This window comes from Episyrphus balteatus, chromosome 2 (assembly GCF_945859705.1).
Source record: "Episyrphus balteatus chromosome 2, idEpiBalt1.1, whole genome shotgun sequence".
In the NCBI taxonomy this organism is placed as follows: domain Eukaryota; kingdom Metazoa; phylum Arthropoda; class Insecta; order Diptera; family Syrphidae; genus Episyrphus; species Episyrphus balteatus.
In genome coordinates, this window is record NC_079135.1 from 13235465 (window position 1) to 13263371 (window position 27907).

General features: G+C 28.8%; 1 protein-coding gene across 1 annotated transcript; it reads right to left on the reverse strand.

Moving 5' to 3' along the window:
- Positions 1–130: 130 nt before the first annotated feature.
- Positions 131–26189, reverse strand: LOC129908166 (peptidoglycan-recognition protein LC-like). Its single transcript, XM_055984498.1, has 8 exons — positions 24985–26189; positions 20408–20569; positions 20202–20341; positions 19756–20141; positions 11782–12581; positions 1204–1407; positions 794–945; positions 131–724 (listed from the first exon to the last, which is right to left on the reverse strand). The coding sequence occupies exons 1-8, from the start codon at positions 25664–25666 to the stop codon at positions 341–343; spliced, it is 2910 nt and encodes a 969-aa protein (XP_055840473.1). The 5' UTR covers positions 25667–26189; the 3' UTR covers positions 131–340.
- Between the last annotated feature and the right edge of the window lie 1718 nt (positions 26190–27907).

Consider the following 27907-nt stretch of genomic DNA (forward strand, 5'->3'; position numbering starts at 1 on the left):
GAGAGGTGACATGAAATTAACAAATAAGAACAAGTTGTTAAAATTTAGCTACACTCTGTTTCGAATTTCTTAAGAGCCATTACATTAACTTCCAAGGTTAAGGTTTAAGGTTTAATTTAAGATGAAAGTTTTATTTGTTTTGTTTTATTATTTCAATAACATTTCTTAACATCTAATATTCTAACACAATATGTATCACAAAAAAACTAATTTTCTTTAGTTTAATATTAAATATTTTAGTAATTAATTGTATTCTTAAACTAAAAATATTTACATATTACAACTTAAACATATTTATTTAATAAGTAGTTAAAAATTGTTTTAAAATTTATTTTTTAAATTACATAGGTTTTCCTGACCAATGTGGCCATTTTTGTATTATTTCATATAAAGCCTTCCCCGGACTTTCTGTTCCAATTAATTGTCTAGCACCATACAACCGATAATCCTCCACAAGCTTTTTCAGTCTTACACCTTCGGCTATAATCAATTTGGCTGCATTAAGTTGACCTTCGGAAGGAACGGTTTTTATAAATGTTCCAATAAAAGCAATACAAATGCTATCCACATTGAATCCTTTTGTATGTGCACCTTGGGCATCCCAACCACGACCTTCGTATACAGCTCCATCTCCACCAACTAGAAAATTATAGGCTATATCGCTATATTCTTTAGAGTCCATGTGAAATTCTTGGATTCTTTGAGTTCGATAGGAACATGCAGCCTTTGAAAGTAAAAATTATAGTTAAATAAATAAAAATAAAATAATTTTATTAGAATAAGTGTATGTTACCTGGTTAGAACAACCATCTGTTGCAGTGTGCGCAATAATTACTCGGTGAACTGGCAAGTTAAGCTTTGTTAGTTCTTCCGATTCAGGCCTTGCAAGCCATTCGTCTCTAGGTACAAGTCGTAATACCGATCCTCCACCAAAATTGTCCTTTCCTAATTAAAAAAAAAGAAAAAAAGTTATTTTTGATCAAGATGTGAAAAAATAATTTTGTATTTGTCAAAATTTTGTCTTTTGTTTCTCAATAGATTTATAGAGAGCTATAAAAGCTTTACAAAGGATTTTAAGAATTTTCAAAGAAAATAGTTTTTGAACAATGTTTTTTTGACCAATGAAGTTATCAATTTGGAAGAAATATAAAAATGGTACTATTAATTTTGATCTATACACATGATAGACTTATTTCGAAATACCTATTGTATTATTAACTGGAATATGTTTTCTATTTTCTTCATCATCCTCGTCTTGCTTACTTGAACGTTTCATCATAAAACTTGAGGTTGCGAAAATGCCTCCAATCAAAATTGTTAGAGTTATTATTATTGCTGTTATAACAACGGCTTTGCGGTTAAAAATAAATTTATATGGCTGGCTTGGAGATAGGTTTTCATCATTTTCTGAAATTAGAAGAAAAAAATATTAAATTATAACAGAAATTAAATAAAGTTGTTGTGAAATTCTGTTAAAAACTATTATTTTAATAAGCACAGAGAACTTCTTAAAAGATTTTTTTTTTGTAAATAAATTAATATAATCTTAGGTTAGCGATACCTAATCGAAATCTAAATGGTTCGTGCTCGAGAGACAAACTTTTTAGCTTTTAGTACTCTTCTCGAAAGCAGTTCTTGGAATTCATGAGAGCTAAGTGTTTTTATCACAAAATGTCTTATTGCATAAAATTGGGAAATATCAGTTCGGAGTGCAAAGCCAATTTTTTGTGTGTCAATCCCAATTGGAAAAAAACATGAAATTTCGAAAAAAATTGTTTTTTAACAAACTGTGGTATGGAGTTTAAAAAAAAGAAAAGCTTGTAGAGACCAAAAATGACGACCCCATCAGAAGATCGGGTTTTGGTGCTGTACAAACGTCGAAATCGGTTCAAAACTTCTTAGAAACGAGCTGTTTTGAGTAAAAGGAAATTAATTTGATGAAGTTCAGTCAGGTAAAAGCTCGAAGCAGCTAGACTTTGAGCTCACAAGACGGTGCTGAAGCTAACTTTTCAAAAAAAAAAAAAAATCAGAGAAAAACGATTGCTCTGGGCTTGGGCGTCTAATAACCCTTGGGCTTGGGAGCATCTTGATCTCAAAAGTTTGAAAGACTTGATACTCAAAAGTTTTAAACTTAATTTTTTTAATAGAAAGAGGATAAAGTTTTTATAAAAACTAAGATAAGCAGCTTTTAGACAATAAGAAACATAAGGAGTATAATACACGATACAATTATAGCATCGACCATTGTGTACTTATAAAAAAACCATTTAATTGGATTGATCAAGTTTTTGAAAGTAAATAGCATTCATAAGTATGTCAAAAATATTAATTATTATATCAGAAGTATAAACTGTTAAATGAACTTTTTTAAAGTGACTAATAGCCTGTTTTCACTACAGCCAAAATGAGATAATTTCGCAAATTAGGTCAGTTCAAATTTCGAATTAAATGTTTTATTCTATATACGATTTGACATTCGAAATGAGATAATTTGCAAAATCATATCATATTGACTCTAGTAAAAACAGGTTATAACTGAAATTTGTTTGCTTGCAATCACACTTCAAAATGTAATTTATGTGAAACGAAACTGTTTTTTTTTTTGTTTTTGTATAGTATTTCTTTTAGATTTTGTTATTTTTGAGTTTTTTTTTTATTGTTTTTATTTTTTAACATACTGTGCCTCCTTAACTTAATCAAAAATATAAACTTCCTTATTTATACAAACAAAAAAAAAGACAATAAAAGTCTTTATGAAAAGATCTTACGAGTATAAGCTCTACAGCACCTGATTTCAATGTGGGCGCATTACTTTGATTTTTTAATGCGTAAATACAAAACAAAAATATTACGCTTGAGATTAAGTTTGTTTGAACATTCATGAATTATAAAAAAAAAACATGTTGGTTTCTGCTAGAAGATTTCAAAGCTTTTAGAATAATATAGAAGAATTTGTATTTTCTGATTGGAATTAATTCCAAAAACTAAGCAATTTGTTTAATTCTCCCGGAATTAATAAAAAAATGTTGATTTGTACCACCTTTATGACGAAATCAACGCAAGCAACGCAAGTGAATTTAATCTGATTTGTATATTTTTTTTTATTATTATTTTACTCACGTCTCAACCCCTTGGCTTGGAGAAAAAAGTACAATATGCAAAGTGATTCGGTAGAGTATAAACATTTATCTGTCGGTGAATTGAATCATTCTATTCTTAAACTTAAACAAAAATAATAAACAAAAATGTATAAAATGAATCTCGTAATAATTTTTTTGTAGCTATTCCCTTCTTTATATGAATTGTTTGTTCTGGTTCTGATGTACGTCCATGTACCATTAAAATAGTAGAATTATAGATATGACAGAAAATATTTGCAAGCTTTTTAATATTTAAATAATAAAAAGCATTCAACTGAACTTATCCCTTTTTTTTACTCTATTTAAGCTCTTCAATTTGCTTTATTAAGAAAAGCAATGAAGTAGTTTGTTAAGTATTGTTGCATCACTAAATAATAAACATAATATTTGTTGATATGCAAACCTAAATAAAAAAGAATATTTAATTATAAAAATAAATAAAAAATGCATTCAAATAAGGTGTTAATTATGGCAATTTCCTGAAATCCACTTATATGAACGGTATTTTTTCAAGATAAAAGAAGTTAGATCAAGTGTAAAGAAACGAATTTGGATTTAAATGTTTGCATATTTTTTTTTTAATGATTTGAATCTAAAAATAAACTTAAGAACATATCACTGCTTTCTCTTATACTAATTTGCATGTTTAGTTAAATTATAGTTAATTTTATCATTAAATATAATTAAAATTGGAACTTAACAACAAGTCTGAAATGTATGTTCGAAAGAACAAAAATCAAAATGCATACAAAAAAATAAATGAATACACCTTTGGTATTCCTTTTCCTTCTTAATTTTTTCTTATATTGCATAAAAAATAAACATATTTTGTATTTATCACTTCAAAACGAAAAGGTAAACAGGATTCTTAGAATTTGGAGTTTGTTTATATAAAAGTATTTTTATAAATAAATTTGGTAAATGTTAAAAGTTGTATAGGAAACGCCCGCTAAATAATCCAAACAATAACAATAATTATTATTATCGTCTAAAAACCCGTGATTCATTGAATGCTATTTAAAGAAGAGCAACCAAAGAACAGCAAAATATTCGATTTATTTTTTTACAATAATTATTTTATTGTTCTTGATACATTTCCATAAACAAAGAGAAACTGAAATATTAAAAAATCTCGTAACTGATACAATAAAAGAGAAAATTAATCGAACAGGATATAAAAGTGTTAAACATAAACGGTCTCGAGATTTTTATTTGTTCAACTAATTTTAATCCTGCAAAAGGAGACTCAATAAAATTACCTAATGAGACTAAAATATTCTTGAAATTAAAAAATTTAAGTACAAAGCAAAAAATATAGTTAACGCAGTCCGTCCAATAGCCTGTTTTCACTAGAACCCAAATAAGATAATTTCACAAACTATCTCATTTCGAATGTCAAATCGTAGTTATAGAAAAAAAAAAATTAAATTTGAAATTTGAACTGACCTAATTTGCAAAATTATCTCACTTTTGCTGTAGTGAAAACAGACTATAAGAGACTCTAACTTTTAAGTTTTTTTTATAAAATCGTCAAGATTGAAGATTTCAAGCTAAAGAAAATAGAAGATCTTTCAATGACTGTTATAGAATACATTTTAATTTAACTTAAAAAAAAATCAGCAAAGAGTGGTCGTACATATATTTTGTTTTTAGTACACCGTCTATAACAAAGTTCAAACCAGTACTTATTTTTATTAACAAAATTATGCTATATCAGATAAAAACTTCTTCAAATTGAAATTGTTGTTTTAATTGAATGACAATGGCATTTTTACAAATTGTTCTTTCTCAATAGAACAGCACATTTCATGACATTAATCTAATCTCAGTAATATTATTTCTTGGAAAACCAACCGGAATCATCCGATTTATTTTATTGCTGAAATAAAACAATATTATAGGTATTGACCTCCTCATTGTGTAGCTATGAATAATCCAATTAAGAAATGAATTTGATTGATGATGAGCTTCGATAAGAACTGATAAGTTTGCTTTATTAAGCTTAAATGCCTTTTTTTTTTGTTCTACATTGTTTATTTATATGTATATTTCAAGATAACCATGCAAAAGCCAATGTTATTGCATTTTTATTTGTAAGTCAACATCTTGAACTTTTTCTCAGAATAATTTAATGTATTTAAAGAAAGCTTTAAACAAAATGAAAACAAGGGACAATTTAATGGAAGATTTATATGAGCTTATAACGAGAAGATATAGAAGAGGAAGATATGTATACTGAATTGATAACGAAAATTAAAAAAAAAAAAATTATGAAAACAAGTAGTTAAATAAAACCTTATAAAAATGCTAAAATGTAAAATTAACATTTTAAGTCCAACAGTTATAGTCAAATTTTTGAGGCTAGATAAATAATAATTTTTTTCAAACTTTATTTATAACAAGCGTGTGTCGTGTGGAACAATAATTTCCATATGTGGAAGTGTTTAATAATCAGTTTTTTTTTTTTTTGCTTCAAATACTAGAATCTATGTATGTATGTATATTTGCATAATAATAAAGCTCCAATACGGATAAAAGTTATTTATTTAGTTAACAGAACTAAATTGCTTGTTATACAAAATGCATATTCTTACATAAGTGTAAATTAAGATTTTAATTGATTTCAAATGAAAAAATATTAATTAATTTTCATGGATTAATTTTATTGTCTTATCAAATAAATTGTTATACTTATTTAATCAAATTAGTTAAAATAGAAAGTTGTTCATAATTGCCAATTTGAATGGCACTCATAATGAAGTGACTAAAGTTTTTATAATTTGGTTTTAAAAAAAGCAACTGATTCTTTTACCTGTTCCTCTTGCCAATTACTAAAATAACTGTACAAAACGTAGTTCCTTGTTCTTGAAAATTCAGAATTTCAGAATCTCTTATCTCAGTTATCAAAAAAAAAAAGAGTGTGTGTACACATGTACACTCGACTGAAGTTATACTTCTCATTCAGTATATGTAAATGAATTTCATTTGATATTTTTAACTTCTATTATTAAATTAATTAATCCACAATTCGTTTTTTTACATTTTTATCAAGTGAACAATAAATTAATTCTTTCATCCTCCTTGCGTCCATGTAGTTTTCAATTTATTCTGTGAAATTTACTCATGTTGTGCGGTTCAGAACGTACGGTATACGGTACGGTAAATGAATTGCTCATAAAATGTGCGATATGGTAATTTTATGAGAATTGTGTGTGCTTCAGCACTAGTAGTAGCAATATGGAACTTGCAGGGTTGCTACAAAGCTCAAAAGTTAGCTGAGCTCAGCTCACAGCTCAGATCAAATTTTGAGCTCACTTTTGAGCTATGTACCATAGCTCAGCTCATTTGAGCTGAGCTGATGGTTGAGCTGAGCTGTTGGGTGAGCTGAGCTGTCGGTGAGCTGAGCTGAGCTGTTGGGTGAGTTAAGGTAAAGTGAGCTGAGCTGAGCTGTGATGGGTGAGAGGATACATTGATTTTTATTTGGAAAGTATAATGAAATATGAAGATATTTTAAACTTTTATAAAACACCATAGCTTAAGATGTTTGGTTCTAGTTATTAATGGAATTATTTTAACACATGTATATTTTTATAAATAAGACAGATAATTTTTCGTGATCTTTTCTCTTGGTTTTTTTAATAGTAAAAATATTTCTATTTTTTTAGTAAAATATTTTTTTATCATAAAAAAAAATTCCGGTACAATCCGGGTTTTCGATTTTTTTTTCAAAATTCCGAGAAAATCGCGTTTGAAAGTTGGGGTAAATTTTTTTTCGAAAAATCCTCGTATCTTTGAACGCTCCTGGAAGCTAAACCGCCTTAGAGCAATTTTTGGGAGTGATGCTAAATGATAGCTTTTGTCATGGGCCTACGCTTTGCACATTTTCAGATTTTTAAAAAATCGCCTTCCATGTTAAACCGCCACATCATGCCTATTTTTTCAGAATCGTGCCTATTTTTTTTTTACTTTTAAGTTCTCCCGGTTTGAGAACGCGTGTACCTACAGGGATGGGAGTTGTACCCAAATGTAGGTTAGAGTCCCCGCTACCATTTGGCATCAAAAAATTTTTTTTCATTTTCTTCAAAATTCCGAGATATAGGCGTTGGAAGTTGGGGGCGCTCACTTTCAGCTCAGCTCAAATGAGCTAAGCTATGGTACCTAGCTCAAATTTGAGCTGAGCTGTGAGCTGAGCTGAAATGTGAGCTTTTTGCAACTTGCCACATGGAAATTACCACATGCAACTTGCCACATGCAACCTGCCACATGCAACTTGCCACATACAACTTGCCACATGCAACTTGCCACAGGCAACTTGCCACATACAACTTGCCACACGCAACTTGCCACATGCAACTTGCCACATACAACTTGCCACATGCAACTTGCCACATGAAACATGTTACTTGCAACGTGTTGTGTGTTTTATGTTTGCCGTACTGCATTTTTAAATACTAAAGTACTGCCTACTCTAAAGGTGAAACGACAGCCCTGCTACCCAGGGTGATCGCGTCATAATCCCTTTGACATTCTTGTCAAAAAGTAAATTTTCATACCCACCCTCCCATAAGAAGTATAACTTCAAAAAAAAAGACAGGGGTGGAATCGGCTATTGTGATTTGTGATCGGTGATAGTCACAAGAACCAAATATGTACTAAGAAAATCATATTTCTCAGAGCAAATTGGTCTTTTGTGATTATCACCGATCACAAATCACAATAGGCTATATTTCACCCGAAGATTTCTTGGAGTTTTTTTTTTTTATTAATCGAAAGAGAATGTAGCCATCCTTCAATTTCTATTGAATTTGACAATTAATGACTTGAGAGTTAGAGAACTAGCTTTTTGTTAAACCTTAAATGTAATATTGTTTTCCAAAAACATAATAAATATTTTCTTCGAGCTGCAAGTTCAAAAATACGTCAAAGTTTTTTTTACCTTACCTCTTCGTAGAATTTAGAACTCGCTACCGGTTGTTCTACTAATTGTTAACTTTGATATCTAGCAACCAGTTATAACAATATTTAAGTGAATAACCGGTCGTCGATAACAGTTACTAATACTAGACTGGGCCAAAAAAAAAAAATATTTTTTTTTTTGAAATTAATATCGAAAATCTTGTTCAGGACGATGAAAAAAAAATTTGGTGAAAATTTGAGCCGTTAAAAAAAATTTTAAGAGGTCTATCATCGGTGTTTTTTATTTTTATACATGATATGACGTTTTACAACAGAACTGCTAGACGATCAAAGTAAAAAAAATTTCTGTTCATTTTTTCTTATATAAAATTAAATTTCCTACAAAAAAGATCTTATTGAAAATTTTCGTCAGACGAGCCGTATTCGAGTAATTAAGCTTTTTAAATCGAAGTGTTTTTTCAATTTGACTGTTTCACTTTGGAATTTTGTGATGAGCAAATAAGTGAATAAAAAAATAAAATCACGACAGATTCTTATAGGAAATTTAATTCTCTACAAAAAAGGTCTTGTAGTAATTTTCCCTAAATTGAAATCTAAAAAAGTTATTCACGATTTAAATCGAGAAAAAAATTAAAAAATCAATTTTCAATTTAAAAATTTTCTAATTCACTGAAAATTCAATATTTTCATATTAGCAAGATGTTTTCTTGTAGGGAATTAAACGTTCTATAAAAAGTTCCTTGGCAGCTCATCACAAAATTCCAAAGTGAAACAGTCAAATTGAAAAAACACTTCGATTTAAAAAGCTTAATTACTCGAATACGGCTCGTCTGACGAAAATTTTCAATAAGATCTTTTTTGTAGGAAATTTAATTTTATATAAGAAAAAATGAACAGAAATTTTTTTTGCTTTGATCGTCTAGCAGTTCTGTTGTAAAACGTCATATCATGTATAAAAATAAAAAACACCGATGATAGACCTCTTAAAATTTTTTTTAACGGCTCAAATTTTCACCAAATTTTTTTTTCATCGTCCTGAACAAGATTTTCGATATTAATTTCAAAAAAAAAAATATTTTTTTTTTTTGGCCCAGTCTAACTAATACATCCTTGTTTTTGTTTTGATTCAACACCGCGAACAAAACTTTAAAACCGTTCAGTTTTTTATGACTAACATAGTTTATGCAACCATTTTAAATAAATTTATAACTCATTTTTCATTAACAAAAACTATTTGTTGACAATATTGATATCACGTATCAATATTGCTCTCTTGCATTGTTTAACTTTCTTTTATTGAAAAAAAAAAAAATACTACGACAAACTTTGTGCCCTTACAAGCTGATATCTTTAAAATTTACTGAACGGAATCAGGCTTGCCAGATTTTTATAAACTAATTTTTACTTGCTCTATAGGGCAAGTATTGGTTTCGTGTCGAAAAAAAAATTTGAGGTTTTAATCAAAACCAACATTACGATGATGGAGAATTCCAAAAAAGTGGGTCTCGCAATTCCGTCCGTGCGTCTGTACGTCTGTGCGTCTCTGCGGTTGTGCGTCCATCTGTACACATTTCCACAGCCTAAACGGGTAGACGGATTTTCTTCAAATTTGATACAGATGATTTTTATGGAATTCTGAAAGTTGGTTTTTGTTTGTTTTTTTATATCTCGTTTAGAACGTATACCTCCCATACAAAAAAAAAAACGATATTGCGAATTTCTCGAAAACGGCTCTAACGATTTTGATTAAACTTTGTAAACGTAACATTTAAAGCAGTGGAAATAAAACTGCATTTTTATTTTTTCTCAAAAAAGTCAAACAACAAAAAAAAAAATTTTCATGCCCTAAATGTCGGCTCTTCCCCAGTATCAATTTTTACTTGCGATATAGGTACTATAGGGCAAGTTTAGGATTCGTAAAAAAAATCGAACTCGAGATAACAATTTTACATGACATTACGATGATGGAGAATGCCAAAAAAGTGGGTAGGGCAATTCTGTCTGTCTGTCTGTCTCTATCTGGAGCTGCAGCCTAAACGAGTGAAGTGATTTTATTCAAACTTGGTAGTTAGCAGTTTTTGGTGATTCCCTAGAGAAGAAATTGAAATTTTTTTTATGACCAAAACTAACGGTACCTGCCATATAACGGAAATAGAAAAGGTAATTTTTTTCAAAAACGGCTCTAACGATTTTGATTAAAATTTTTGTGTGTAGTACTACACATAAGAGCCAACTTTTTAAATAAAAAAAATATTTTTTGTACCGTTATTAACGGTACCTGTCATAGAACGGTTTTTTTCGTTTCTGAATATCTCGTACAAAATTAATCCGATTTAAATGAAAATTTTTATACAAAAGTGTGTAAGTAAAGATAATATTAAAATTTTAGAAAATTTTCAAAAAACGCATTTTTGGTTTTTTAAAAAATATTTCAAAATTTTTTTTTGAAAAATCAATTTTTTGAAAACGGATCAATGAAAAATTTTGAAATTTAGTTTTTATGTGTAAATTAATTATTTCTTCAAAATGGCATACCAACTTTTTTCTTGAAAAATGTTAAAAAAATTTTATATATAAAAAATTATTTTTTTAAAAAACGGTTCCTACAATTTTCAAATTTTTTTTTTTAAATACCTTTTTATACGAGAAATAAAATGGCATATTTGTTTTTTTTTTTTAAGATATTTTAAAACGGAGTTTTATTAATTATAAAAACAGATTTAATTTTTTTATACTACTTATGAAATTTCTTCAAAATATCAAATTTTAAATTTCTTGAATAAAAAGCTTTAACATTATAGTTACTTTAAGCATAAGAGCAATTACGTGCGGGTCGCACTCGTGCAATTTATTTTTTTTAATTAAGAGCCAGCTTTTAAAATCTACAAGTAGACTAACATAAAAGTGCTTTGAACTGCAAGAGCAAGTACGTGCGACCTCAGTCGTGCATTTTATTTTTCAAAAGCACCGTAATATACTGCATACATTTATAAATATCCAAAAACAGTACACCGCAAAAATAATGAACTCAATAAAAAATATCTCAAATCAATTTTAGAAAAATTTTCTTCACAGGTTGGATTTTGAACTTATTGATAATCAAACTCGAACACACTCTTTGAATAGAAAATAGGCGCGTTCGATTGCACGACTAAAAGAAAATGCAGAAATTAGTGCACCCAGAGTTTTTTTTTGTAATAAAATGTCTGTAGGTACTTCTTTCTATTGGAGAAAAAAAATGTAAATGTCAAAATATATAATCGTACAATCAAATTGTACGGATACAAGTTAGAGATATCTTAGCATCTGGCAAGCCTGCTTCAGTCATGAGTTGTTATGCAATTTCTAGTTCCAATTGCTTGAATATGAATGTAGAAACACTTTTAAATCGATGGACTAGTTTTTTATTTCAATAGAGATACTTCAAAAGGTACTATCTCCGATAATGATAGCTTCCGATCACGTTCTACTTTCAAATAAAATGATCTTTGAACCTTCATAGTAAGAATGCATACGTATATCATTTTAAATATGATCAATTTGTTAGAAAAAATAAAAATGAAACGAGGAGTTAGGGGCTTTTACAAGATGCCTAGAAGTGGTTAGTTCTTGTTTTTTCCCAATATTCCAAACAATTCTGACCAACAAATGATAATTAGAAAATTCTCTGTGTTCCTTAATTCTATCATACTCGTCTAAACTTCGTAACTAAAATTAAACTTACTCTGATCGTTTGACAGTTTTTTATCAACATTCGAACTGTCATTCTCAAAACCAGGATTATCATTTCCCTGAAGACAAATACCTTCCTGGTTTCGATTTTCGATCAAAAACTGTTGTATCGTCACTGGTCCTTGATAATAGTTTCTTTGGCCAATTGTAATATCTGATGAATTAGTAAATGCCATTTGAGCATTGCCAGTGGTAATTGGTGACGATGCCATAGCTAAAATATCCATTCCATTGTGTTCCATTTCAACACGCTGTTGTAGCAACACCAATCCATCATTGTTTCCAATATTTGGTATACTTTTACCATCTCCCGGCAAACATGATGTTTGATTTCCAAGTTTTGTAATTGTAAAGTTTCTATTTGAATCCTCGAAATCATCAACATCACAATCTGAATCGATAACACTCGACGATGCATCTGAATGTATCGATGTTATCGATATACGTGTACTACGGAGGGAAGATGCCGCCGAACACGACGACGACGATAAAGACGAAGGCGTGGCTTTTTTCGCTGTTGATTCCTTATTCGTCGGACTAACATTTTTAGCAAAATTTATAATATTTTCAATGTTTATTGTGGAATTTTTTGCATTTGAATTTTTATCACATTCAACACGTGTACTAATATCGATATTGCAATGAGTTTTATCACCGCCACCGCCGGACATTAATCTGTCATTGAAAATCACTCCCGAATCTGCTGATGCGGCACTATTATCGGATTGATTATCAACTTTGTCATCTTTGAAATTCATTTTTTCAACAATACAAATAATACATATCGCGAATAATTAATATACACAAACACACACTAACAAACAGTCTATGGGATAGAGGGTTGCATATTTCTTTGTTATTAATAAGGGTCAATTTAAATATAGTTGGACTTTGATGGAAATGCAATGTTAACTTGCATTCAGATACGTGCCAAGCTCTTAACTAAACTGTGTGAAATATTTCCACAATATTGATAACACGGTTGCCGCGGGGCCAGTTTATTTAAACACAGATAAAATTCTCACAAATACTTAGAAAAACAAAAAGTTATAAACCTGTCTTCGAAGAGGGGTGTTTTAAGTTTTTTTATTTTTTCTCTTTCAGTTTTTCCAAGAAAATTTAATTTAATTTAATTTAATGAAGCAGATAAAATTCAAGTAACAGATAAAAACACTTTTGAGATTTTAGCTTCAATTCGGCAGATGCTAATATGAGCAAAAAATTATCCGATATTTTCAGAGCACTTCAACTAGAAACTCCAGCAATGGAAGCTTTTTTTTAAACAACAATGAAACTCGAAAAAGCTTTTGTTTTTAATTTGTTTACTTAGTTTGTTTGCTATTGATATTTTTATTTTTCAAAAAAAAAATAAAAAAAAGCTGTCTCAATCTATAGAAAATGTTTTGAAAATTTTGAACAAGCCTTAAACTGAAGCACACAATTTTTAACAGAACCCTACGAACGATCAAAACAAACTGATTTGTTCTTCCTGCAGTGGTGGTGAATCCACTCTCATACTTCAGATACATCGATGTTTTAGGTAGAAGTAGTGGATCAGAAAAAAAAAATAAAATAATAACATAAACCTTTAAAATTTAATTGGTTCAACCTGTGGTTAGAAGTTACCTTTTAAAGCTCCTTTTATAGTAAAGGCGGTAGCACAAAAATATCATCTATATAACAATTTATCAGAATCAGAAACGACAAACTTATGAGTTGGTTCCAAGCCTATTTTTAAACTTGACTGACTAAAACAAGTCAGTGAATATTTCAACAAAGATGATATGATTCCATTAGTTAACCAAAGTTTAAGGAACTGTTCCAAGGATAAATGGCACTTTATCGGCTGATGTTGCAAATTTAATAAACGCTTCACACTTTTATAGAGTCACTGTGGCGTATACGTAACTTTTTGTTTTATTGAAATATCTTAATGGTCAATTCAAATTTATTCAATTCGTCTGAATAAATTGATACTTTTTGATCACTCTCTGAACTTTTAGATATTAAGTAGGTATTAGAGCTGTAGCAAATCGTATGTATTCGTTACTAAAATGCGGGTATTCACTTCAGTAACGAGTAACGAAACGTTACTTTCTAAACAGTATCGTTACTCGTATGTTTCGTTACTGGATACTGAAGTAACGAAACATACGAGTAACGACGCGATTCCAATTTCAATACTAAATCCGATTTATGAAATACGAAACAAAGTGATACACACAATTTGTCGCATTTCGCATCTCGTATCGGTATCGTTACCGTAGTCATATAATGCTAACTCCAGATAATTATCTGAAGTTCACTTTTGTCTCGATAAAAACATTATTGCCAAGGATCAATAAATCGTTGTGTTATCTATAATTTATATAGAAATATCAAGAGAGACGTTTTGGTATTTACTCAATCTGGCCAAAATATGCCCGTGCGCAACCAATGTGTTTATGGCGTATGTGTAAATGGTCTTGAAATGTAACTTAATAATGTACAAAAATATTTTGGTTTTTCAAAAAATTTGTTTATTTTCAGTGCAAAATTTTCAACACAAAAAACAAGCAGAGAAAACGAGGTTTGAAAATCACTCTCGAAGAAAAAATAAATGAAAAATTGTTTGACATGGTTGTATTAAAGTGTTAATATTCCGAGATCTACACGATGTACTTTTCAAAAAAAGGTCTTTAAAGAATTGTGATAAGATTACTGAAACAATATAAACATTAAATTACCAATGTTTTGTCGAAAAATTAGGAAAAAATTCAAAAAAGTTTCCATGTTTGATTAAAAAAAAATTCAATATAGCCACCTTCAAACTCTTATTACATGAGAACGCCGCAACTAATTTTAATGTTTATGGCCTTAAAATGTAGCTTAGATTATACAAATGCTTTTTGTTTTTTGTTTTTTTTTTTCAATTTTTTACCCCCTAAAAAACATACGAAACGTATCAAATACATGAAATATACGAAATGTACGAAACATACGAAGCATGCGAAAGTAACGAAAGTAACGAAACATACGAAACATGCGAAATATTTTTTTTGAAAGTTTGAATACATTTAATAAATATCGGTCTATAAATTTTGCAAAAAAATTGGTTCAGCCTTTGACGAAATATACGAGATTCCATAAAAAAAATTGTCAATTTTCGATATTATATATCAATGCTGTTTTGGCCTTGTGAGTAATAATGAGAGGATGGAAATATCTTTCTAAATTAATCATTAACTCATATTGTTCCAAAAGTGGACTTAAACCAGTTTTAATAAAAAAAAAACACTTAAATACAGTTTTGCAGATTCAAAAACATTTAACATTCAGAATTTTAATAGATAAAAATTGTTTATGTTTAACAATTAATTTATGTTAAAGAGCAAGCATGTGCAACCCAGGCTGCATTTTCTTTTGCCTGCTTCTTTAATTTTTTTTTTCAGTTCCATGAACTCTTAAAATAAATAGAAGTCGTTTTCAACAACATAGTCAGGTGCTTTAAGCTATGACTTGAATACACAAACACTTGTGAAAAAATAATATTGAAATCATGTTTATTATCTGTTAAGTGTATAAATATACTTTTCGACTTTATATTCAGGTGAAACTTGTTTTTTTTTTTTCATTTCTTCATTTAAACAACAAAAAGCGGTTATAGTTTTGTTGCTAAAAAAAATATTTACATTGAAAAATCATTAAAAAAGCTTAAAAACAATCAGAGAAAAGAATATTATAGCCTGGAGGTATTTAGTACTTGTATTTAAATTTTCATTAAGAAAAATATGTAATTAGATTTTCATTAAGAATAACTTAATAGTTATGAGGGTTTTGTAAAGTAAGTACTATAAATCTATTTTACTTATTTTTATTGGTTATTAAATTTCTTATGCAATTTTGTTTTGCTTTTTTTTAACATTTACATAATGGTAATTTGGATAAAAAAAAAACAATCTGATTAATTTGTTATTTTAAAATTAACATAATTGAACAATTATTTGTTGGATTCGAGTGATTTAACATAACTTCATTACAGGAAAACAATTTATCAAACTGGGGTGGTTTGAAAAAAAAAATATAGTAGAATTGCCTTGATATTTTTCACATAGATATTGTTTGGAATGTTGCGTTTTAAGCATAAAATCAACATAGTTGTTTCTTACATGTGGTGTTACTTCTGGTGGGTTGTAAAAAATCAGGTTTTTTTTAAATGAAAATCCATAATTTATTTGATTTTTTTTTTTTTATTATTAGTTTCAAATACAACACAAGTAGGATTTATTATTATAAAATGGTTTGAAAATAAATTGTTTTAAATTGCGATGTTTAGAATCTGCCTACCTACATAATAACTTCGCTATTGGAACGAGTTTGTTACATCACTGCGTTGAATTACGTTTTCCCAATTTTATTCTTTTGAAGAATTGAAATAAATAGTAGATTTTTCAAACAACCAATAGATTTACAGGACTTCAGAATTTAATGCCAACAACAGTGGTGACAGTAGTTTTCTTAAACTGAACTCTTCTATTTAAATTTATGAGACCCAATGCTTTAAACTTTATGTAGGTACTTCCACGTGCTATGATCGTTAAATGTTGATGTTGGCTTAAAGGCGTACTTTTAAATAATATTCTTCTTTGCTCGGCGTTATTATGACCTTAATATTGGGCGATCATAATTCTTCCACGTGCCGCCTTCACATTATTTAGTTCAAGGGAGTTATTTGGCACGCTGGTATTTGTTTTACGTTTTCGCTGTCAAATTTTTGGTAATAATACCTTTTCTGACTCATTTATTAGTTTTTTTTCTTTTTTGTGGGAAACACCTTTGATTTTTTTAATAAAAGATTAGTCATTGTTTGTTTTTTAACCCGTTATTACTCGTTTAGTTATTAAATTAAGAACATAATGAGAACCTTGTTAAAACTTCTTTGGTAAAAATCACCGTAGAGGTTGAGTTTGTCCAGTTTCAAAAACAAGAAATTTTTAAGAAGTATCAAAAATTAAAACCAAACTGAGCCACAAATATTTGTAGTCGAGATAGTAAAACTGATCTCACATCAATTTATATTAAAGCCAAATAAATATAAAGTTAATCTTTCTAGTGTAAAATAAAAATAATTATATTTTTTCATCGCAATAATGATGTACTTAATTAGCTCCACAACCATTTGCATTGATAACAATTATTTTAGTCATATAAAAAAGTATCTATGTATCTCATTGAAATGACAAAAAGAAAACACTTTGATAAAATATTATCGCCTTGCACGCACTTGTTCAATAAACTCCGTATCATTCATTCATAATAAAACAAAGAAAAGTCAAACAATAATAAATAAATTATTTTCACAAGCGAATCAAATTTTTTAGGGGGTGTTATAATTTTAATTCTATGACCATTAATTTCATTATAACGTATGTAAATATCTCTAGATAGAAACCTAACAATTATTGTGTTTTACACAAAATATTGTGTAGGTATAGCACATTTTTTTTGCAAATTTCCAAACCCCCGCCTTTTAATTCATCATTAATCTCATTATTGAAATAGCAAAGTGTCGTTAATCAATATTGTGTGGCTTTGGCTTTTGTGGGTGATCATTGATAGCAAATTGTTGTACCAGGATAAGCTTTTAAGTTAAAATTAAAACTGAAATTCCAAGCTTTACAATAAGTTCATTTAAATTAAAATATAACAATAAGCAAGACTGCAATGCAAAATTATAGTTTTATGCTTACTTTATAGTTTGCACTATTTCAACTCGAACTTACTAGGTTTTTGATAAAAAATCTCACATAAGAGTGTATACCTATTTTTAAAGTCCAAATGGTTTTCAAATACTCATCAACTTTGTCGAGATCGAATAATTTTTTTCAATAGGCGTGTTTTTTCTATTACTCAGTTGCTACTCATTTTTGATTTTATTCGCAAAACAATAATAAAAATTACACAAGTAAGTATTTGTTTTTATTGTTTTTCGAATAAAATAAAAAAATGAGTAGCTACTGAGTTGTAGAAAAAACACGCTTAATATTATTAAAAACAAGTAGCAAAGTCAGTAGGGAGTGGAGATTTTGAAAGACGGAATTGAAGAAAACAGTATTTTTCGAGACGGTTTTTTAAAAACCCCGAATTGACGAGTTCTTCGTTTCTTCGTTTCTTCGTTTTGTTCTGCGCTGAACAAATTTTTTTTTATCTGGACCAGGCGAAGTTGCTTTATTTTTTAGGTATTTGAAGAACGAATCTTTAGATAATTTCAAGACGATCAATTTTTATAATAACCTCTAATGACCTCCGATCAATAGGTAACGAGACATTTGCGAACAACTTTTCGTGACCTTTTGACCCCTATAACTCTTAACGCCGACACGATATCAATGTCGATTTTTCACATCTTCACAACAAAGCCGTCGTTAAGCTGTATACCAAAATTCAGCCCAGTAGGAATTTTTCCGCAGATTGAGGTTAAAAATGACTAAAATGACTGGGCTGTTATATTGATTTTAAATAGTTCAAAAAGGGGTTGAGGTCGAAATACTGTAAGTGTCAAAATACTGTACTCAAAATATTATATGTATTTCAAAATTCTGTGTTTATATGTATATAAATTGCCTTCAGGCTTGACCACACCGAAAGTGTATGCGGTAGCGGTACGGGGAACAGTATGAACAAATTTCCACTGCTGAATATTGCAGTTCCATTTTGGAATTTTGTTCATACCGCTACCGCACGTGGTCAAGCCTTTAATAAGAAATTAAGTATTTCTAAATTCTGTATTTTAAAATGAAGGCAGAAAAATCGTTTTTATAAGTAAAAATGTGCGCACTTTCAAAACGATTTTTTAGCTTTTTTACAGCAAATAAAATACAGAAAAAATAATTTTTTCAAGAATTAGTTATCGTATAAATTTTACTACAAAACAGCAAAACTACAGTATTTTTTGTATCACTATATTTTTCAAAATACAGAATTTTCAAATACAAAACTTTGAAACACAGCATTATAATACAGTATTTTACTAAGACAGAATTTTAAGTTAGTGGATTCTGAATATACGATATTTTAAAGTACATTATTATGACTATACAGCATCGAACAAAATTATACAGAATTTTGAAACACCAGCAATACAATCAGCTTCCTTCAAAAACTAAATTTTGAAAATAATACCTGGGTTGAACATGTGTCTTTTATTTAATTTAATCCGCTTGGAATTCTTTTTGTTAGAAACGTCAATCAAGTTTAACTTTAAAATGACTTGGAACTTAAATCAATTGAAATCGGATTTAAGTTTTTTTACTTTATTTGTAAAATTCTCATTTTAAAGTCCATTTTGAAGCTTTTATGTGTTTTTTTTTTTTGCAATATCAATTGAAATTCAGACAAAAGTGTTCATACAAAAATATCATTAAATGGCGTCACTAAAGAGAATATCCTTAGGTTTTTTTATCGGCATGCAGTGAAACTCAAACAGTTTTGAATATTGTGAATGAAAAATCGTTTTACTATTTACAGCTTAATTTACACCATTTTTTTTTTTGGTGAAAATAAAGTATTCTTAAGAAAGTTCTGCATGGAATATTAATACAAGCGTATTCTCTTGTTTTATTTGTGGAATGAAGACCTTTCTTCTAATTCTTTCCTGAACTGGTAATATTAAATGGATAAAGTACACTCCAAACATGTAAAACTGCTTACCATAATATTTTAACTCATTCCATGAACAAAAAAGAAATTATCTTTAAGACTATTCTTAATTTATTTTTTTAAACGTTCATTAAACTAGTGATTTTGAAAAATTACAACAAATTTTAATGAATTATTGCTGGCATAAATGAATTTTGAGCTTAGACATAAATGTAGATATCACAAAAATACTGTTTCTTAATTTTCTATTATTCCTAAAAACATTTTTAATTTTAAATTTAAGGATAATTTAATTTGTAAGTTTAAAAAATATAAACTGGCACATTACACATTATTTGATACATCTGACCAATTTGGCCATTTTGTTATTATATTATACAACGCTTCGCCAGGACCATCAGAAAAGTCCAATTGTCTACTTCCATAGACTTTATAATCTGGAACAAGTTTATTCAGTCTTACACCTTCGTTAAGTAGCCATTTTGTAGCATTTAACTGGTTTTCAGGAGGAGTCCATTTATTAAAAGTTCCAATTAATGCAATGCCTATACTATGATCATTATAGCCTTTTGTATGAGCACCAACTTTATTCCAACCCCGTCCAACATAGACATTTCCATCTCCACCAACTAGGAAATTATACCGTATGTCATCGTACGATCTCGACTCCATATTGAAAGTTTGAATGAATCTTGTGCGAAAAATACACATTGCCTGCAAGAATAACAATTTTTCTTATTAACAAAATTATTATTGATTTTGGGTTATTTATACCTTTGTTGAGCAATTTTGTGTTGATGTATGAGCGATAATTACTCGAGACACAGGAGTTTCCAAATCATCCAATGGCAGATTAGGAGGTTGTGCAACCCAATCATCTCTCGATATCATTCCTGAATATTCTTGAATTTCACCTGAAAAGAAAAAAAAGAAATAAATTAGTAATGAAACGAATAAAAAATTGTTATAAATGAACTTACTTTCTGGGACATTGTTATAAATAAAGTAAAATGTTACTGATATAAGAATTACTCCAATAAGAGTTGTTAAGATAACAATTATTGCAGTTATTATTGCAACCTTATTATTAAGAAATTTCTTATGAAATTGCGACGATGGTGGGGCATTGTCTCTTAGTGTTTCTGGAATGAATAAAAAAGAAATATTTTATTTAAATTAAGAAAAATTCATAAGTATCGTAATATTATATAGAAACAGACGAATAAATTCCTAATAAGTTTATCTAGCTTTCATACTTGCAACATTTGAAGACGACACTTTACTGAATAATACCTATTAAGAATCATAGTGCATACTATCAAAGGGTATTGCAATTTTATGACAAGGTTTTGAAATGCCTAGTGACATGCGTCACATCAAAATTAGTGATTTCATGTTAAACAAATATAAAACAGGTTTCAATTGGATTTATTAACAATAATTGTTTGTACCCAACTCATGAAATACATGTAATAATAAATAAGGCAGGTGGCGCAGAAATCTAGAACTTATTTTTCAGCAAAGTTGGGAGTGCCCTGAATTTTTGTTTTTATTTGTTTTCCTAAAAATGAAATAAGTGCAACAGATTTACTTCCAATTTAATAAGCTTTATAAATTAAGTCACTTAGAGCCGTTTGTTGAATCGAAACTTAAGCATTTAAGTTCAACATAAATCCATATGTGACAGTTTACGCAGAAGAAATTAATGTTTGATTTTTCAATTGTTTTAAATGTCGAAATAACTTTTTAGAAAATTGTTCATATTTTTTCAAAAATATTTCAATGACCCTGAAGATGAGGCAAGTAAGACCTCGAAATATATAGGCAAAAAAATAAATAATTTTCTAAAGTAAAAAGATGCGTTTTTAATAATCTGAACTAAAAGAAGCAAAACAAAGAAGGTAATAAATAAAATAATTACATATAAAGTTCAACATAAAAAACAAATAAAATATAAGGATTTATGTAAAGATGTTTTAGTTTTGATTCAGCAAACGGGTCTAAACTAACTAAAGTTAATACCCAAATTCTTCTTTATTAAAATTTATTTTTTAATCACTCGCATCATTTCAATAAGCTTTGTCTATTTCTGACTATCCCTCCAAAAAATACTGTTTATATTATTCTGTTACGGGAGTGTTTACAGCTTTTGGTTATTTTTTATCCGATAAAAATAGCATGATGCCAAAAATTGTTCCATCACGGCTTTCTCCAGTAAATATATATTAATTCCTGTGGTAACTATCACGAATTTCACTGTTAGTATCATTGCTCCAACAACTATCACAAATTATTTCGGTAAGTATTATCACGGATTGTTTCAGTAATATTCAGAGATTTCTCCAATACCCAAGTATCACGGATTTCGCCGAGAAGTATCATGAATTTATCCTGAAAGTATCAAGGATTTTTAGAAGTCATTAGTCACTTATTTATTTTATGGCATAATGTAATGCTTAAGAATGAGCTACGAAGTTGTTTAAAATTCAAACTAGCAATATTTAGTGGGATCAGAAAACGTATTTAAAAGTACGTATCAAGCGTACTTGTACACGCGTTTGAAGTTATACTTCTTTATCATTTGCTTATGTGAAGGCTTAAAACAACCGAATGGGTTAACAAACAGAACTTATTTAATAATAGAAAATAAAAAAAAAACGAAAAGACCTAATGTCTGTCAATAAAAAAAAAAACACAACTAAATTTCAAAATGGTCGCTAAATTTTAAGTTTTACTTTTTATAAGGAGCCAAAAGAAGTATTACTTCTTTAAAAATTATGCCAGGTGAGAACTATACTTAAAATATTTATGAATTCATAAATGATACATTCTTTAAACAAAAAGAGGTTTTATTTTTTTTTTTTTAATTTAAATAAAACGCGTTAGCTGTCAAAACAGACAAAATATAAGAACACGAGCCACCATCGGCAAGTAGTTATATTTATTCACAGACACTGCGTCATTCAAAAATTTCTCATATCCAATAATTTAGGTTAATACATTTTAATTTAATCTGTTTAAGGTCATGACGTATTTAAGCCATGGTTTTAAATAGTTTTGTGTGTAAAATTATCATAATAACATGAAACAATCTAAAAAACTGACGTCTGTTAGTAAAACGTTATGACGCGACTTAAAGTTTGAACTTTAAACAAATCAAACACACCTAATCAATCAATTAATAAATTTTTATGTTGATCAAGGCAAACAAACGATACAAAGACGTTATATCTTTTGATTCATTATTGAGTTATAGATAAAGCGCGTGTGGAAGACAAAAATTTTAAATAAATGTTAATTAACTTAAAGATAATCGATATATTTGCTTTAGGCAATATGTTTCTTAAAAAAAATGGTAAAATAAACCATTTATTATTATCTTTCAAGTTGTATTTCATAAAAATATCAAGAATTGATAATTTTTATTATTGTTTATAAACAATTTTTATGCAGGTATATTAGAATTAAATGGGATTTACTTGTCGAACCTTGATATAGTGTGTAGAATCATAACCTGCCTCAAAATGTAGATATAGGGGACAAATTTATTAAAAAAAACTTTTAGTTCAGTCAAATTAGAAATCACGTGGAACTTTCTGGAGTTGTTGTTTAAATTAGTTAAGTAATTAGTTATAAACGAATAAAATTTACAATTGAGTAGCCATTTTGACACTAAAATAAATATGTTTTGTTTTTGCTATATCATTAGCTCCGTTTGGGTTCTTTTTGGACAAAAATATGAAACTAGTCAAACTTAAAAGAGTGGGGGTGAAATTAATGGAAAGAAAATTTATGGAAAAGTCTGACATCTACCATTGCATTTAAGCTACTTTCTAATGTAAGCAAATTTTGTTGTTTAATTTTAAAAGCTTGAATGTTAAAAGCAATTAAAGGACTTAATTCAATAAACTTGAGAAAACATTATACATTTCTAACAAAATTCACAAAATTTTACTAAAAATTATGAATATTTTACAACACATTCACAATCGCTTGTATACAAATGCTTTTATTTCTTTCTTGTTTGTAATTTGGTTTTTTAACTCATATTTTTTCCGAAGGAATTTTTCGGGTTGAAATTCGCAAAAAGGGCCGAGGTGCATGTTCTCTTGCGAGTGCTCTCTTTGGTGAAAAACTACACAATTGTAAAGTATCCAAACAGGAATTGGGTTACAAATGTTGAAAAAAAGTTCAACTGTTTCTGTTTTAGGCAGTATCCAAACAGAACTATTATGACACGTAAATATTAGCTCTGTTTATTTTGTATATATTTTTCAGTAGTCCCGTTTCTTTGGAGGTGGTAGAAATATTTTAGCTAATTTTGTATGAGAATTTAGCTTAAAGCGTTGAAAAATTGAGGAAAGCATTCCTTTTTGAATGAAAAAATCTGTACAACGTATTTTGTCTTATTTTCAGCAATCATGCAAGCTACAACAATTTTTAAAAAATAATTTTAAAACGCTTTAATAGACCCCTAATCTTAAGTGGTTTTCCTTACTAAATTGATGTTCTTAAAAAAAAGTTTTACTTGGAAATGAACGTAAAAACATAAAATATAAAAGTTACATGAACCCAAACAAAAAAGGTGGTTAAGGCGATAAGGTGGTTTAAATCGATAAAAAATCATTGAATGAATACCTGATTTTCCAACCAATTGAATTGTACAAAATTAAGTAAGATTTACTCTAATGAAATAAGCTTCAGCTAGCAAATTTAAAAACCGTTAATACGATTCACTTAGATATTTCAGAACCTTAAAGCCTACAGGAAAAATCTAATAGAAATCGCTTTTTGTTTCGAATTCAAGAAGAGATAGTGAGATCCAATTTCCGTAAGTCACTTATTAGTGATGTTTAACTGATGTTTGAGTGATTCATATTGTGGTTAAGTGACGTTTGATATCACAGATTGTGGTTAAGTGATGTCTGCTATATCAGACTATTAAGTATCATTTTCTACAAGAGTGATCATTGTAAGCATATGTGTCACTATCTTGAATCAAGCTAACCTAAAGTTGATTATTTTTTAACCAACTAACAGGTTAACTACACCACTTAAGTTCAAGAAGGGTGATGTAGTGCACATTTTAGTGACATTTAAGTTTCCAATATCAGGCACTTTAATTGACTGGCCTTTAAACTAGTTTTGGCATTATTAATATTTTCAACTCTGAATTCCACTAATCTAGTTTGAAGACCTCATTTTTTGTTAATTTTGATAAGAAGATGTCTTTCATTTCTGATTTCAAAGGTTAAAATTTCAAAACTGGTCATTTCTGCCAAAAACAAGTTTCTATTGAAGCCTTGAAGTTAACATATAACTTGACTAATTAAGCTATCACTTCTTATCATTCACTACCCTCCAGAAGCGCTAGACTTTCAAAAATTGTTTTGTATTTTATCAAACACTTGAACTATATTAAAGCACTTTAAACGATAACTTGACCTACGCTATAAAATATAAATCAACAAAAATGCACAACAAAGAAATACTTTGTTGTTATTCCTAAAAAGTTGCCTGATAACAATTCTAATTATAACTTTGCAAAAAAACTCACCACATTCTGATGGTATTCTCGGCTTGTTATTATTATCCGTTCGGCCATTAGAACATTCAAACGCCGGATTAGTTCTTCCAAAATTTTGTCCATTCGGTTTTTCAACCAATATCTGCTGAATTGTAACAGGTCCATGTAAATATCTTTTACTACCAAACGTCACATCTGTTGAATTATCTATCGATAAACTAGCAACTTGAGGACCATTCGACGTCGATGTCGAACTACCAACAACATCACGTTCAATTTGTTGACTTATCAGTACACCAATTTCAGAATTTTTATTTAGTACTTGATTGATATCAAGTGGCGGGGGATTTGCAGTTTGTTGACCGAGTTTTTTCAACATACACCCAGTTTTGGTATCCTCATACTCATCGACATCGGAATCGATAATACTTGATAACGCATCGGATTCTATCGATGAAATTGATATACTTGTACTGCGTAACGATGGGGTAGGTGATTCAAGGGATGATGATTGTTTATTATTGATTTCATTTACTTTTGTTGTTGATTGTAGAGTTCCATCTTGATTGATTTTTATAACATTTTCTATATTGATAGTTGCACAAAGTTCGGGATTTGACATTTTATGATTGTGATGATGATTATGTGATGAGTTACCACTATCAGATTGATGTGGTATGTTCATTTCACTTGCATATAGTTTTTTGGTCATTTTTTACTTAATCACTCACACACTTAAACATTACTTGAATACAAACATCATGTACCTATAACAAAATCTAACCTAATCGACTGATAAGACTTTCTGATGGGCGGACTCAAAGTTCGTTAGCAGTTTTCTGTCTAAAAGACCAAATCCGAATGAATCAATAGCTTAGTCAAGGTTAAACTTTATAAACAAAAATTCGTCTCTAAACAAAAATTTTCGATAGCACAGTTTTATTGGTTTTTGTTTTGTTTTTTATTTTCTACCGGTGTGACACTTATCTCCCTAGTTTTCTACTTCATTTGGAAATTCCAGATACTTTCTGAATGAAGAGAAAGAAAACGAATAAAATTGGTTTTTAATCTCATGTAATTTAGGAAAATAACAAGATTGTTAATCTTTGAATTATTTTAAAGCTTTTATCACAAGAAAAGCTTTTTTATTTATATTATTTTTGTTTAAACTATGGAAATGTTTTAAGATGCATCACTTCAACTTGCGTGTTACTCAGCGGTTTGTCACGATCAACTAAATTCGTATTAATCTACCAAACAAAATATGAGCGTAAAAATCGCTTGCATTTAAAGATTTTTGTATGAAGAGTAACACAAAAGTATAAAACAAAAAGCTTAAAAAACTCGCACTTTGGCATCAATAATGTAATAATGTTCGTGTTATACGATGAGCTTTTTTTCCAGCTCGTCACAAAAGATATGCAGGTGAAATATATAAAAATTATAAAGCTGTTGACTTTGTACATCGATCGACTTGAACCAGGTGAACAGGTATCTTAAATAAAATGTTTAATCAAAAAATAGAGAAGAGAATGTTGTTGGGAGTTTTTGGATTAGCTTGTTCTCGTTTAATATGGACGCGTTTGATGACGACAGGTTGAGAATTCGTTTTTGTCTGGCTATAAAAAATATTTATTTTTAACTTCACTTTCATATATAAATTTGCATTGAAATTGGTGTTCATTGCGTTTGTTAAGGTGGTAAAATTGGAATGTTGATTTTTTCCAATGGTGACATTTGGTATTTTGAAAATTTTAGCTTTTTTGTACCATTCAGTCTTTTCCAAAATTTTAAAAACTAAAAAATAGTTTTAATGTTTTTTTTAATGCATTTCAAGTTTTTGAGAAAAAAAGAAATATTTTCTCGTTGAGCTATAGAACAAAAGGTGCAAAAATGTTAATTAAAAAGTAAACATAAAAAAGAAATACCTTTACGAAAAAATGTGGGAACTCATAAAATAAAATCTAATAACTATTGGTATGAGCAATTTGCATCTCTCATTTGACATGGGTTTCGATTCCATGGAACTACTAAATGGAGCTAAAAAAATGTTGTAAAAATGTCTAAACAAGATATTAAACACAATAAATTCTTTAAAATATTTGCTTGGTATTTTTTCGTTGCATTTTTGTTTCTGACAACATTTCAATAACTTGAAAATTTTGTATAATAGGTACACGTTCTAAGCGCGTTGCAAAAAAAAGTAAAATTAGGAATTAATTATTTCAAAAAAATTCGAAATTGTAGGCTTAAAAAGCTAGTAACTTGAGCTTTATTGGTCGGATTTTCAAGGTTAAGTTCTTCAGACTCAAAGAAAATGATATAGAATAATTTACTTTTACACTTCATAGACTAAAATATTTAGAAAATCAATATAAACTTTTAAGAAACAAAAATACGTTTCATTAGTTCATTAAAATCATTCTTGGCCGCGAATCTTCCACGTTTTATACAAAACTGTTTAAACTCCTTTTTACCTGAATTCATTTAAATTGTCCTTAAAATGACGTCAGCAATCCAAAATAGCATAGATCACTCAATAAAGAAGCCAAAAAATTGTTGTTACAAAGTTGAAACAGAGTCGGTCACTCGGGCGTATGCGCAATATTTTTTTGTAAAGAATATTTTTCTTTTGTTAGATAGATAATAATAAGCAGCTTACCTTTTCTGGTCGTTTATTTTTACTATGAAGGAGGTCCTTTTCACAGTAAGGGTTACATTGATAAATTTATTAAAGAAGGGTTTCAGTTGATCCCTTTAGATTTATCTGATTCTTTGTAATCAGGGTTTGTTTTTTTAAGTATTCTCAATACAAAACAAAAATAAAATGCATGACTGGGTCACACGTCACGTTCTTACTAAATAAAAAATAAAGCAAATTTTAAAAGAAATAAAAAAAAAGAAAAATAAGAGTTTGATTGAATGCCATTTAATTTTAAGAAATTTTGTAACA

Coding starts and splice junctions, on each gene's coding strand:
- LOC129908166 (XM_055984498.1), bottom strand. CDS start 25,666: ATGACCAAAAAACTATATGCAAGTGAAATGAACATACCACATCAATCT. Junction 20,342..20,407: donor TTATAACAATGTCCCAGAAA/GTAAGTTCATTT, acceptor TTTTCTTTTCAG/GTGAAATTCAAGAATATTCA. Junction 1,408..11,781: donor AAAACTGTCAAACGATCAGA/GTAAGTTTAATT, acceptor TTCTAATTTCAG/AAAATGATGAAAACCTATCT.